General features: G+C 39.5%; 1 protein-coding gene across 1 annotated transcript in view; it reads left to right on the top strand.

The window, feature by feature from the left end:
• Positions 1–9,246, top strand: part of LOC103518801 — a gene marked incomplete at its 3' end in the record, with an annotated part of 13,352 nt that extends 4,106 nt beyond the window's left edge. Inside the window, exons 2-7 of the mRNA XM_008483887.3 lie at positions 4,685–4,799; positions 5,011–5,098; positions 6,371–6,452; positions 6,635–6,793; positions 8,841–9,050; positions 9,185–9,246. Coding sequence (XP_008482109.1) covers positions 4,746–4,799; positions 5,011–5,098; positions 6,371–6,452; positions 6,635–6,793; positions 8,841–9,050; positions 9,185–9,246 — 655 coding nt within the window. The remainder of the gene's footprint in view (positions 1–4,684; positions 4,800–5,010; positions 5,099–6,370; positions 6,453–6,634; positions 6,794–8,840; positions 9,051–9,184) is intronic.
• Positions 9,247–13,844: the final 4,598 nt, after the last annotated feature.

The following is a 13,844-nucleotide window of genomic DNA, read 5'->3' as shown; positions in this document are numbered from 1 at the left end:
ACACTTATATAACATAGAGATGGAAAGTGCATGCACCATTTGTACACCCTTACGTATTCCTTTATCGTAACATCCTCCTCGATTGTGTAAACCCATGTAATGGGGTGGGGTGTCATGACATGGATTCTGTCATTGTGTCAAAAACCCATCGATAACGTAATACCAGAAGTAAGTGGGAGCTATTGCGATCAGCGCGCTCGACGTAGCAGTGGGTTGACAGAAAGCTAGAAGAATCGATTAGAGTTGCAAGTAAGTAACCTATTACCCTATAACACCAGTTAGAAGGTTAATAAAGAAGCGAATCTCTGTCGTCGTCTATGCCATACAAGTTCAAGAGTAAAGGAGACCATAGTAGTAAATATGTTCTTGAAGTAAAACCTACAGAAACCCGGATCGCCACAAGAGTAAAGCCCTATACAATTGAAACCTAGAGGAGAGAGAGAGAGAGAGAGAGAAGGAATGAGAAGGAGGGGAAGGTGGAGAAAGACAGAGAGAGGAAGTACACGCTCAAATACGCACGTACGTTTGTGGCAGGGACATTAGATGCCTACATGAAACACAGTGTCATTTAACATAAATATTGTACTTAGATATTGTTTATTATGACTACAACATTACCTGTAGAGTTTGTAATAGCATTAGCCCTGATTTGGAGCTCATATTATGCCTAGACATGTTCACAAGACTTGGTTAGAATTAATTTTAGGCAATTTAAGGCTACTTTGTAAAAATAAATACCGAGGTGTTTTCATTTTCTACTTTATAACCAACATCAGTGGTGTAGTGGTTGACTTGAAGTACAAACGACATTTGTGTGTTTAAAGAGGTTTGAAAGAGGGAACTGTAACTGATGCTGAGGTCTTATAGTCCCGAAAGCGAAGAGAGAAGAAGGACCTGGATAGGAAAAAAAACAGTCGTTTCGAGAACGAACCTTATGTGTTTAGGATTTAAGTTCTTCCCGGGGCGGGAATCAAATCCGCCACCTAGCGCTGATAAGGCAGACGCGTTACCCTCCATGTGAACTAGGCTGGTATTAATGCTGGGGTTTACCAACTCGGGATTGAGATGAAACGAGGATTTCCTTATACTTAATAGCCAGGTCAACCTCGGATTGAACTCAATCCTGAGACAATCCACGATGGTAAAACTTGACCTAACAAAATTTAAATTTGTTTTGTGTATTAAAGACAATTTCAAGCTGAGGTTACTCTTCGAAATCACTCTCGCTTCGAAATTGTTGTCTGATAGCCTGTTTGCCTTCGGGGTATTTGTAATGCTCGCAAAGGAGAACAACCTCTCCACAGGAGCTGAGGATGGAAGTATGACATTGGTTTTCAAAAAAAACCTTCTTGATGGCAGGATATTACAAACAGCGAAACGATTTTGACCGGTACATGTCACTTGTTTTTTACCTGACACTTTCCTGAACATGTTGATCGCAAGTAGTAACCTCCGCGCTTGTGTCACAGACTGATTGGTTCTAGGTCAGTATCAGAGCCGTTAGTTAGAAACCTGATACCCTAATGACCCAGTCACATCACTGGTGGAAGTGAAAGAAGAAGAAGAGTACCTAGTAAATTTCGACTATGTGTAGACAACTTTTTTTTTTCTCAAGGAACACGAACCATGTCGTATATGTACCCACAGTGAAACGATTTTGACCGGTACATGTCACTTGTTTTTTACCTGACACTTTCCTGAACATGTTGATCGCAAGTAGTATAACCTCCGCGCTTGTGTCACAGACTGATTGGTTCTAGGTCAGTATCAGAGCCGTTAGTTATAAACCTGATACCTGATACCCTAATGACCCAGTCACATCACTAGTGAGTACCTACTTCTGTTTTGATTGGTAGGTACTTTTTACATTAAATTTTTATTCGATACAAAATACGTGAAGATTTGAAGGAAGCTCCGTTATTTGGAATGAATGGAATCAAAATAAGTTTCAACTCGATGATTTTTCATTTAGTTTGTCTGTTAAGTGTGTTTGTTTCATTGAAAACTCTCGAATGGTTCATCGGATTTTCGTCGGAAGGCATAGGTCTTTGGGGTTCCCGTAGGAGCTTTCATTTGTTTTGCCATAACTCCCGCACGATAGCACCGTGTAGCGTTACTTCAAAATCAAATCATGCATGCTTTGATTTCTTTGTGGTGAAGCAGAGAGCTTCCCCACAACTTTTACTATTTTATTTTTCATTTATCATCATCACTCAAACTCGTTTATCAACAATCTTTTTACGCTGGTAATGCCGCCACTGGTCGCTACCCGATTAAAGTAGCAACTCCATTGTTCTCAGTGACCCTGAAATCCAAGTACAGAGCCGAAAAACTACGATCCCATCGGGAATCGAACCCGGGACCTCCGACATGCAAGTCTAGTGTGATACCCACTCGGGCATGGAGGTTACTTTGTTTGGTGCTGCTAGGCCGCGGGTTCAATTCCCGCCCGGGGCGGATTTTATCCTGATGGGATAATGTTCGTTCTCGGAACGGCTGGCTTTCTCATATCCTGTCTTCCTTCTCTCTTCGATTTCGGGACGATAAGACCATAGCAGTTACAGTTCCGCTCTGTCAAACCTCTTAAAAAAAAAAAAAAAAAAAATGTTGGTACTGGCGTATACCCTTGAACATGACAAAGAATTTTGGCCAGACACTATTTTACTTTCTATTAATTTAGTCTTAACAGTTTACAGCGAAGAGAAATAATTTCACTGCAACACTCTGCCTCTCAGTAACTGTTTAACCCTCTGAGTTCTGCAGTTTGTTGAATTACTACTTTTAATACAAAGAAAAAATTTCAAAAAATGTTACTGATCTGATTTTTTTCTTCCTAGTAGTCAAGTCATTATTTCTGAAACTGGGCTTGACAACTGCCCTGTGGGCATTGAGAAAGTGCATTCTGTGTCACTTAGCCCCGAATTTAATTATTTTCGTAAGCCGGTCACTGGTATCTGGTAGCCGGTCATTAGTAGCTGGTTCTGGCCATTCATCTCTACCAAGGAAGTACTTTCACCCTAGTTATATCCATGGAATAGGTAATAGGTTGATCGCTTCTAGAACACCAAACAGTGGATAGGCATCATGATATCTGCGTCATAGACCTACATTGAGATGTAACTCTCTTCCGATTTCATAGGTTACTTCCGTACGGATGTGGTTTGTGACTTCGCATTGAACAGTTGCATGGATTGGGTATTTTACAATATGGGATTTGCCAAAGATGTTATGAAACACTAGATGTTATAGAACTCTTCTACATGTATTTGACCAATTCTGTGGGATGAGTGGATGACCCCATAGCACTTAACTTAGATATTTATATCAAAGGGGTTATATGGAAAGAGTAAGGAGAGAGAGAGAGAGAGAGAGAGAGATCCAAAGTAAACATATCCGAAATGAAACACGAGTAGGCGAAAGACATCAAATGAAGTTTGTAATAAATCTGAATGATACCAGAGGAAATGAGACTGGACATCGTATCTGCTGCTGTCTCTAAGCCGAAGAAATAATGGAAGATTACCACAATATCCATTATCCAATGAATGAAGTTGAGATTGCTAAGAAGATCGAAAGAACAGTTGGGTGACGATGTAGTGCGACTAGCGTTATCGAGGGTGAATGAAGACTATAATGAATAGTACCCAAAAATGTGTTACTTCTTAGGTACATTACTGTTTTAGTACCCAAATGTGTTACTTCCTACAATGCTATTTCCTTATGCATTCCACATGTTTACCACGTACGTAAAGGTAGAGCTACATATCTACGTACTCGCTCGCCAAATGTGTTACTTCCTACAATGCTATTTCCTTATGCATTCCACATGTTTACCACGTACGTAAAGGTAGAGCTACATATCTACGTACACGCTCAAATACGCACGTACGTTTGTGGCAGGTACATTAGATGCCTACATGAAACACAGTGCACGCTCAAATACGCACGTACGTTTGTGGCAGGTACATTAGATGCCTACATGAAACACAGTGTCATTTAACATAAATATTGTACTTAGATATTGTTTATTATGACTACAACATTACCTGTAGAGTTTGTAATAGCATTAGCCCTGATTTGGAGCTCATATTATGCCTAGACATGTTCACAAGACTTGGTTAGAATTAATTTTAGGCAATTTAAGGCTACTTTGTAAAAATAAATACCGAGGTGTTTTCATTTTCCACTTTATAACCAACATCAGTGGTGTAGTGGTTGACTTGAAGTACAAACGACATTTGTGTGTTTAAAGAGGTTTGAAAGAGGGAACTGTAACTGATGCTGAGGTCTTATCGTCCCGAAAGCGAAGAGAGAAGAACCTGGATAGGAAAAAAAATAGTCGTTTCGAGAACGAACCTTATGTGTTTAGGATTTAAGTCCTTCGCGGGGCGGGAATCAAATCCGCCACCTAGCACTGATAAGGCAGACGCGCTACCCTCCAAGTGAACTAGGCTGGTATTAATGCTGGGGTTTACCAACTCGGGATTAAGATGAAACGAAGATTTCCTTATTTCCCTAGCCAGGTCAACCTCGGATTGAACTCAATCCTGAGACAATCCACGGTGGTAAAACTTGACCTAACAAAATTTAAATTCGTCAACCTCGGATTGAACTCAATCCTGAGACAATCCACGGTGGTAAAACTTGACCTAACAAAATTTAAATTCGTTTTGTGTATTATAGAGGAAGTAACCAAACTGTTGACGCCCTGCGCCCATCACATCTATAACAACCAGTAACCAGCCATGTTTCGCTCGCCATTCCAAGCTGATATATTCAGTCTAGTTACTCTACTAGTGGTACTCCTGAGTGCCTCATCAACCAGTCCTGCCACCATCAGCGACAAGTCCGGAAAACCATTGGACCGATCTGGCAAACAGTATAATCGTGAGTTTATAACGACCTTTTTAAGTTGTTTGATAGAGGAAACCGTTTGATAGAAGAAACTGAAGTCTGGCTGAGGGACTATAAACAAAGAGTAGATCAGCGCGTCTAGTTACTCTACTAGTGGTACTCCTGAGTGCCTCATCAACCAGTCCTGCCACCATCAGCGACAAGTCCGGAAAACCATTGGACCGAGCTGGCAAACAGTATAATCGTGAGTTTATAACGACCTTTTTAAGTTGTTCGATAGAGGAAACTGTTTGATAGAAGAAACTGGTCTGGTTGAGGGACTATAAACAGGTTGAGGGACTATAAACAAAGAGTAGATCAGCGCAAGTTGTTTGATAGAGGAAACTGTTTGATAGAAGAAACTGAAGTCTGGCTGAGGGACTATAAACAAAGAGTAGATCAGCGCCTAGCTATGGGACTATAAACAGGGAGAAGACTAGCCCAAATTTCCTCACGCTATATCAATAGCGAAGGTTGAGTGCGAAGGGCATCCCACTTGGAAAATTTTGTTTAACCTAAACCAGTTGGCCTCAAAGCGATCACTCTAAAGCTGATTGAGAGGCCGCCGACAAACGCCGACCCCATCTGAAAATGGGAGAAGGCGAAGAAGAAGAAGAAGAAGAAAAAGAAGAAGAAGAAGAAGAAGAAGAAGAAGCCTCACGCTATATCAATAGCGAAGGTTGAGTGCGAAGGGCATCCCACTCGGAAAATTTTGTTTGGCCAAAACCAGTTGGCCTCAAAGCTATCACTCTAAAGCTGATTGAGAGGCCGACGACAAACGCCGACCCCATCTGAACATGGGAGAAGGCGAAGAAGAAGATAGAGGAAACTGTAACTGTTAAGGTCTTATCGTTCCGAAGAGAGAAGGACAGGATAGGAGAAAATCAGCCGTTTCGGAACGAGACTTATCCGTTCAGGATAAAATCCGCACCGGACGGGAATCAAACCCGCGACCTAGCGCTTACAAGGCAGACGCGTTACCTTTCAAGGTAACTAGACTGGCTAGACTTTTCCTTATTTTTCTGGAATTGGTAGACATTTGATTATAATTCGAAGGACAGGATAGGAGAAAATCAGCCGTTTCGGAACGAGACTTATCCGTTCAGGATAAAATACGCACCGGACGGGAATCGAACCCGCGACCTAGCGCTTACAAGACAGACGCGTTACCTTTCAAGCTAACTAGACTGGCTAGACCTTTCCTTATTTTTCTGGAATAGGTAGACATTTGATTATAATTTGAGAAGGACAGGATAGGAGAAAATCAGCCGTTTCGGAACGAGACTTATCCGTTCAGGATAAAATCCGCACCGGACGGGAATCAAACCCACGACCTAGCGCTTACAAGACAAACGCGTTACCTATCAAGCTAACTAGACTGGCTAGACCTTTCCTTATTTTTCTGGAATAGGTAGACATTTGATTTTAATTTCTCATTTATTTTCATTTGTTTATTGATTAAATTTTGTGTATTCAGGATACTATCTGCATTCGTGTTCCCGATCAGACCCGAGTGTGAACGAATGTCTCACCGAGTCTGCCAACAACCTAGCCCAATACTTTCGCGGGTTCGATTCCCGTCCGGTGCGTATTTTATCCTGAACGGATAAGTCTCGTTCCGAAACGGCTGATTTTCTCCTATCCTGTCCTTCTCTCTTCGGAACGATAAGACCTTAACAGTTACAGTTTCCTCTATCTTCTTCTTCTTCTTTTCCCATGTTCAGATGGGGTCGGCGTTTGGCTTCAAGCGCGGTATCCCTGAGCTAGGCATTGGTAATGTAGAGCCTATCATCATAGATGAGATTCATCTCTCTCTCGGATCCGGTCCGAACGGGTATCGGGCCACATTCCGAGATATCAACGCCTATGGAGTCAGCAACCTCACCGTCATTGGAGCCAGGTGAGAAAAGATTATCCCTTCAGATAAGGTTCAAATAACAGGAGTATTGTGAATTTATGATCTATTATAATAGGTCTTTATGCACAAGAAAACTCAACGCCTATGGAGTCAGCAACCTCACCGTCATTGGAGCTAGGTGAGAAAAGATTATCCCTTTGGATACGGTTGAAATAACAGGAGTTATAATAGGTCTTTATGCACAAGAAAATAAGTATTTTGTTTTACAATCAGAAGGGGTAAGAATTGAAGGCAGCCTAGAATGAAGTCCTGTGATGTGATTTACAAAGTCATAGAGCAGAAAGCTTTTAATATTAGAATGAGACGGATATTAAAAAGAATATACAGGGATATACCTATACAATTTGGTGGAGAGGCTTCAGATATGCTTATCAACTTCTCAGAACTCTTTTGATAACTTTGGTTATTGGTGCTGAATTCATTTTGTTTAATAATCACATTTTCAAGTGTGACTCTTCAGTTATCATTTCCTACTATAACCTGGTAAGTTTCTAATTGTTTGGATAACTTTTTACTTTCCTTTAATAATCTCTCCGAGATACAGTCCTACATCATCCAAAGCATTGCTGAACAGCTTTCTTCTTTGACAGAAATCCATGGAACTTTGCTTTTTTGTATAATAAATTTTGTTTGTTAAATCAACTTCTCAGAACTCTTTTGATAACTTTGGTTATTGGTGCTGAATTCATTTTGTTTAATAATCACATTTTCAAGTGTGACTCTTCTGTTATCATTTCCTACTATAACCTGGTAAGTTTCTAATTGTTGGGATAACTTTTTACTTTCCTTTAATAATCTCTCCGAGATATAGTCCTACATCATCCAAAGCATTGCTGAACAGCTTTCTTCTTTGACAGAAATCCATGCAACTTTGCTTTTTTGTACTTTTTACTCTATAAACCTCATGTCACTCATCCATTTAGTGGTCTTGCTCGGCGTAGCTTAACAAAAACGAACCGGAAAATAGCATATACCTAACCTTCACGGGAGTCCAAGCAATAAGTTGACAAAGTTTCATAGCAATCGGATGAGCGGTTTGGCCAGGCATTACAGGCATAAAGTTCGAAAAAACACACAAACAAACAATTATTTGGTAAGAATTGAAGGCAGCCTAGAATGAAGTCCTGTGATGTGATTTACAAAGTCATAGAGCAGAAAGCTTTTAATATTAGAATGAGACTGATATTAAAAAGAATATACAGGGATATACCTATACAATTTGGTGGAGAGGCTTCAGATATGCCCAATATGGTAGAACTATATTCCGGATATATGTAGGAGTAGGTGTGCCTATTTAGCACAACCATGCCAGCAAATCAAATATAAATCTAACGGATATTAAAAAGAATATACAGGGATATACCTATACAATTTGGTGGAGAGGCTTCAGATATGCCCAATATGGTAGAACTATATTCCAGATATATGTAGGAGTAGGTGTGCCTATTTAGCACAACCATGCCAGCAAATCAAATATAAATCTAAAAAAAAGCCTTTTTCAGCGGACCGATACACTTGAAACTCGGAAAACTAGTGTACCTATCTTGGATGACAATAGAATAGTCCGTGTTAAAATTCCAATGTTTAATGAAACAACGTACCTATTTATCATACTATATTCCGGATATATGTAGGAGTAGGTGTGCCTATTTAGCACAACCATGCCAGCAAATCAAATATAAATCTAAAATTAAAAAAAAAGCCTTTTTCAACGGACCGATACACTTGAAACTCGGAACACTAGTGTACCTATCTTGGATGACAATAGAATAGTCCGTGTTAAAATTCCAATGTTTAATGAAACAACGTAGGTATTTGCCATGTTCCAATCGGAAGAGCGTCGGAAAACTAGTGTACCTATCTTGGATGACAATAGAATAGTCCGTGTTAAAATTCCAATGTTTAATGAAACAACGTATTTATCATGTTCCAACGTTTAATGGAAATGTTAAAATTCCAATGTTTAATGGAAGAACGTATTGGCTATGTTATATCGTTTTAATGTTTACCTGTTCGTTTCTTTCCTCAGATCGGATCTATCTACCAATCAGTTTCAGTTCACGTTCTACGTACCCAAAATCTCAGTACGGGGTCACTACAGGAGTTCTGGTGTTCTCATCATGGTACCTGCTACAGGAGGTGGTGAATATTGGGGAGAATATGGTAAGCTAGATTATAACCTTCAAACGTCACTACAGGAGTTCTGGTGTTCTCATCATGGTACCTGCCACAGGAGGCGGTGAATATTGGGGAGAATATGGTAAGCTAGATTATAATCTTTTTTATGGTAAGCTAGATTATAAACCTTTTTTTATCAGAATATTTTTATTTATTTTTCTTTTGTATTGTAATACATTTTGCTTGTCACTACAGGAGTTCTGGTGTTCTCATCATGGTACCTGCCACAGGAGGCGGTGAATATTGGGGAGAATATGGTAAGCTAGATTATAACCTTCAAACCTTTCTTTTTTTTATCAGAATATTTTTATTTATTTTTCTTTTGTATTGTAATACATTTTGCTGACCTACCGGTAAACCTGGACATACAAGTCCATATTTTGATATGATTCGTCCAAATTCGAAATTCTGCTTTTAATTGGCTATTACACTTAACATCCTTTTCCATTTATTTTTTTATGTCAGAAGGTTCCATTTATTTGTTATTCGATACAAATATCTCAACATAAAAATTATTCAATAAATGGTATACCATTAACCATCCGTGAAAGCAAGAGCTTGTGCCACTGATGGGGAGAAACACGTTATGTACCTATGTAGTAAATTTCGCCTTTGCCAACCCAAAATGAAATCGAGATAAGGGCAAAGTGAAAAAAGAAGAAGAGTAGTAAATTTCGACTATGTGTAGACAACTTTTTTTTTTCTCAAGGATTAAGTGAAAGAAGAAGAAGAGTACCTAGTAAATTTCGACTATGTGTAGACAACTTTTTTTTTTCTCAAGGAACGTATGTAGGAGTAGGTGTGCCTATTTAGCACAACCATGCCAGCAAATCAAATATAAATCTAAAAATATAAAAAAAGCCTTTTTCAACGCACCGATACACTTGAAACTTGGAATACTAGTGTATACCTACCTATCTCTATCTTGGATGACAATAGAATAGTCCGTGTTAACCTACTGGTAAACCTGGACATACAAGTCCATATTTTGATATGATTCGTCCAAATTCGAAATTCTGCTTTTAATTGGCTATTACACTTGTAACATCCTTTTACATTTATTTTTTTATGTCAGAAGTTTCCATTTATTTGTTATTCGATACAAATCTCTCAACATAAAAATTATTCAATAAATGGTACCTATACCCTTAACCATCCGTGAAAGCAAGAGCTTGTGCCACGGATGGGGAGAAACACGGTTTGTACCTATGTAGTAAATTTCGCCATTGCCAACCAAAAATGAAATCGAGATAAGGGCAAAGTGAAAGAAGAAGAAGAACGTTACGTACGTACGTACGTACGTACGTACGTACGTACGTAACGTACAGACCATGGGCTAAAAACCACTTTTTTGGATCATATCCTGTCTTCCTTTTCTCTTCGATTTCGGGACGATAAGACCATAGCAGTTACAGTTCCCTCTGTCAAACCTCTTAAAAAAAAAATGTTTGGTGCTGGCGTATACCTTGAACATGACAAAGAATTTTGGCCAGAACATTTTTACTTTCTATTAATTTAGTCTTAACCCGATTTTGAAAATTTGGACCGATTGCAATACTTTCATTACTAGTATAGCTCGCTATACTGTAGTAATAGAAAGTAAAAAAATGTTTGGTGCTGTCGTATACCTTGAACATGACAAAGAATTTTGGCCAGAACATTTTTACTTTCTATTAATTTAGTCTTAACAGTTTACAGCGAAGAGAAATAATTTCACTGAACACTCTGCCTCTCAGTAACTGTTTAACCCTCTGATGAGTTCTGCAGTTCGTTGAATTAGGTACTACTTTTAATATATGTACAAAGAAAAAATTTCAAAAAATGTTACTGATCTGATTTTTTTCTTCCTAGTAGTCACGTCATTATTTTTGAAACTGGGCTTGACAAGTGCCCCGTGGGCATTGAGAAAGTGCATTCTGTGTCACTTAGTCCCGAATTTAATTATTTTCGTAAGCCGGTCACTGGTATCTGGTAGCCGGTCATTAGTAGCTGGTTCTGGCCATTGATCTCTATATACCAAGGAAGTACTTTCACCCTAGTTATATCCATGGAATAGGTAATAGGTTGATCGCTTCAAGAACACCAAACAGTGGATAGGCATCATGATATCTGCGTCATAGACCTACATTGAGATGTAACTCTCTTCCGATTTCATAGGTTACTTCCGTACGGATATGGTTTGTGACTTCGCATTGAAGAGTTGCATGGATTGGGTATTTTGATTTCACTGAACACTCTGCCTCTCAGTAACTGTTTAACCCTCTGAGTTCTGCAGTTCGTTGAATTACTACTTTTAATACAAAGAAAAAATTTCAAAAAATGTTACTGATCTGATTTTTTTTCTTCCTAGTAGTCACGTCATTATTTTTGAAACTGGGCTTGACAAGTGCCCTGTGGGCATTGAGAAAGTGCATTCTGTGTCACTTAGTCCCGAATTTAATTATTTTCGTAAGCCGGTCACTGGTATCTGGTAGCCGGTCATTAGTAGCTGGTTCTGGCCATTCATCTCTACCAAGGAAGTACTTTCACCCTAGTTATGCTAGCAGCAAGTTATGTTCCCAAATGAACCTTCTGAGATTTCCAGGGAACTGGTACATTAAATGTAATACTGTAGATTCTCGTACTCCCGTGGATACTTCATATCGGGAAATCATTTCTTCTTGTGATTCCAATGTTTTTCTCACAGACATAATTTGTTTAATCAAACCAATTTTCACATAGGGTGATTGTGTCTGAGAGGTCACATAGGGTGATTGTGTCTGAAAGGTCACAAAGGGGGACTGGGTCTGAGAGGTCACATAGGGTGATTATGTCTGAGAGGTCACATAGGGTGATTGTGTATCTGCGTCATAGACCTACATTGAGATGTAACTCTCTTCCGATTTCATAGGTTACTTCCGTACGGATGTGGTTTGTGACTTCGCATTAAAGAGTTGCATGGATTGGGACGATTGGGTATTTTAGGGATCGAGAAGGTGCACAACGGAAATCAAATTCTAGGTTTGTACACGAAACTTTGCTTGGTAGACACATTTTGATATATAAAAAAATCTACAGGTAGTTGTAATTGCTAACAAATCCTTCTTCCTGCGCTAGCTAGCAGCAAGTTATGTTCCCAAATGAACCTTCTGAGATTTCCAGGGAACTGGTACATTAAATGTAATACTGTAGATTCTCGTACTCCTGTGGATACTTCATATCGGGAAATCATTTCTTCTTGTGATTCCAATGTTTTTCTCACAGACATAATTCGTTTAATCAAACCAATTTTCGAGCATGTTCATATCGGGAAATCATTTCTTCTTGTGATTCCAATGTTTTTCTCACAGACATAATTCGTTTAATCAAACCAATTTTCGAGCATGTACCTATTCAATCCTAATATAGGCAGGCTTCGAATTGAAAGATACAACCACAAACTTTATAGGGTAAAACACTCCTTTCACATGACATGGTACATTTATGGTACCTACGGGTGTGATAGCATTCTTATTGTAGGCTATCAGTTTCAAATTAGTCGGCTTTATCAATTTCCGTATCAAATGTTCATTTTCATTATAAAGCGCCTCTACTGTATCCAAGGAAATAGTGTTGCACTGGGCTCCAGTATCCAAGTTACATTTCAGCATTTTATTTTTCGCCACTATTTATTCTGTCCATTCAGAAGATGTTATGGAACTCTTCTACATGTATTTGACCAATTCTGTGGGATGACCCAATAGCACTAAACTTAGATATTTATATCAAAGGGGTTAGAGGGAAAAAGTAAGGAGAGAGAGAGAGAGAAATCCAAAGTAAACATATCCGAAATGAAACACGAGTAGGCGAAACACATCAAATGAAGGTTGTAATAAATCTGAATGATATCAGAGGAAATGAGACTGGACATCGTATCTGCTGCTGTCTCTAAGCCGAAGAAATAATGGAAGATTACCATAATATCCATTATCCAATGAATGAAGTTGAGATTGCTAAGAAGATTGAAAGAACAGTTGGGTGACGATGTAGTGCGATTAGCGTTAGGACTGGAAATTGAACTAGATCCATAATCATCTCGTATCTCTTATCTCTTAGGTCACATAGTGGGTCTGAGTCTGAGAAGGTCTGAGAAGTTACATAGGGTGACTGGGTCTAAGAGGTCACATAGAGTAACTGGGTCTGAGAGGTCACATAGGGTGACTGGGTCTGAGAGGTCACAAAGGGGGACTGGGTCTGAGAGATCACATAGGGCGATTGTGTCTGAGAGGTCACATAGGGTGACTGGGTCTGAGAGGTCACATAGGGTGATTGTGTCTGAGAAGTCACATAGGTGGGTGCAGCATATATTTCACAGTCTTGGGTGGCAAAATATTAGTGTCTGAGAGGTCACATAGGGTGATTGGGTCTCAGAGGTCACAAAGGGGGACTGGGTCTGAGAGATCACATAGGGCGATTGTGTCTGAGAGGTCACATAGGGTGATTTTGTCTGAGAGATCACATAGGGTGATTGTGTCTGAGAGGTCACATAGGGTGACTGGGTCTGAGAGGTTACATAGGGTGATTGTGTCTGAGAAGTCACATAGGTGGGTGCAGCATATATTTCACAGTCTTGGGTAGCTAAATATTGCATTGTAAGAGCAACTTCTTCCATCAAAGCTTCCTGCTGGGCGTTGAAATATCTTTGTTAGTGAAGTGAGGAATGGCAGGTGTCTGTGCTGCTATTGTCTTGGGAGGGAGGAATGGCAGGTTTCTGTGCTGCTATTGTCTTGGGAGGGAGGAATGGCAGTTGTCTGTGCTCCTATTGTCTTGGGAGGGAGGTGGGACCGAGAGATCAGGAAGTGCAGGGACATTGTTGTCGGTAGATTATTGTCCAATA

Source organism: Diaphorina citri, unplaced genomic scaffold, assembly GCF_000475195.1.
Source record: "Diaphorina citri unplaced genomic scaffold, Diaci psyllid genome assembly version 1.1 scaffold2364, whole genome shotgun sequence".
Taxonomy (NCBI): Eukaryota; Metazoa; Arthropoda; class Insecta; order Hemiptera; family Psyllidae; genus Diaphorina; species Diaphorina citri.
Note: the sequence above shows the minus strand (reverse complement) of the source record. Positions and strands in the feature narration are given on the sequence as shown.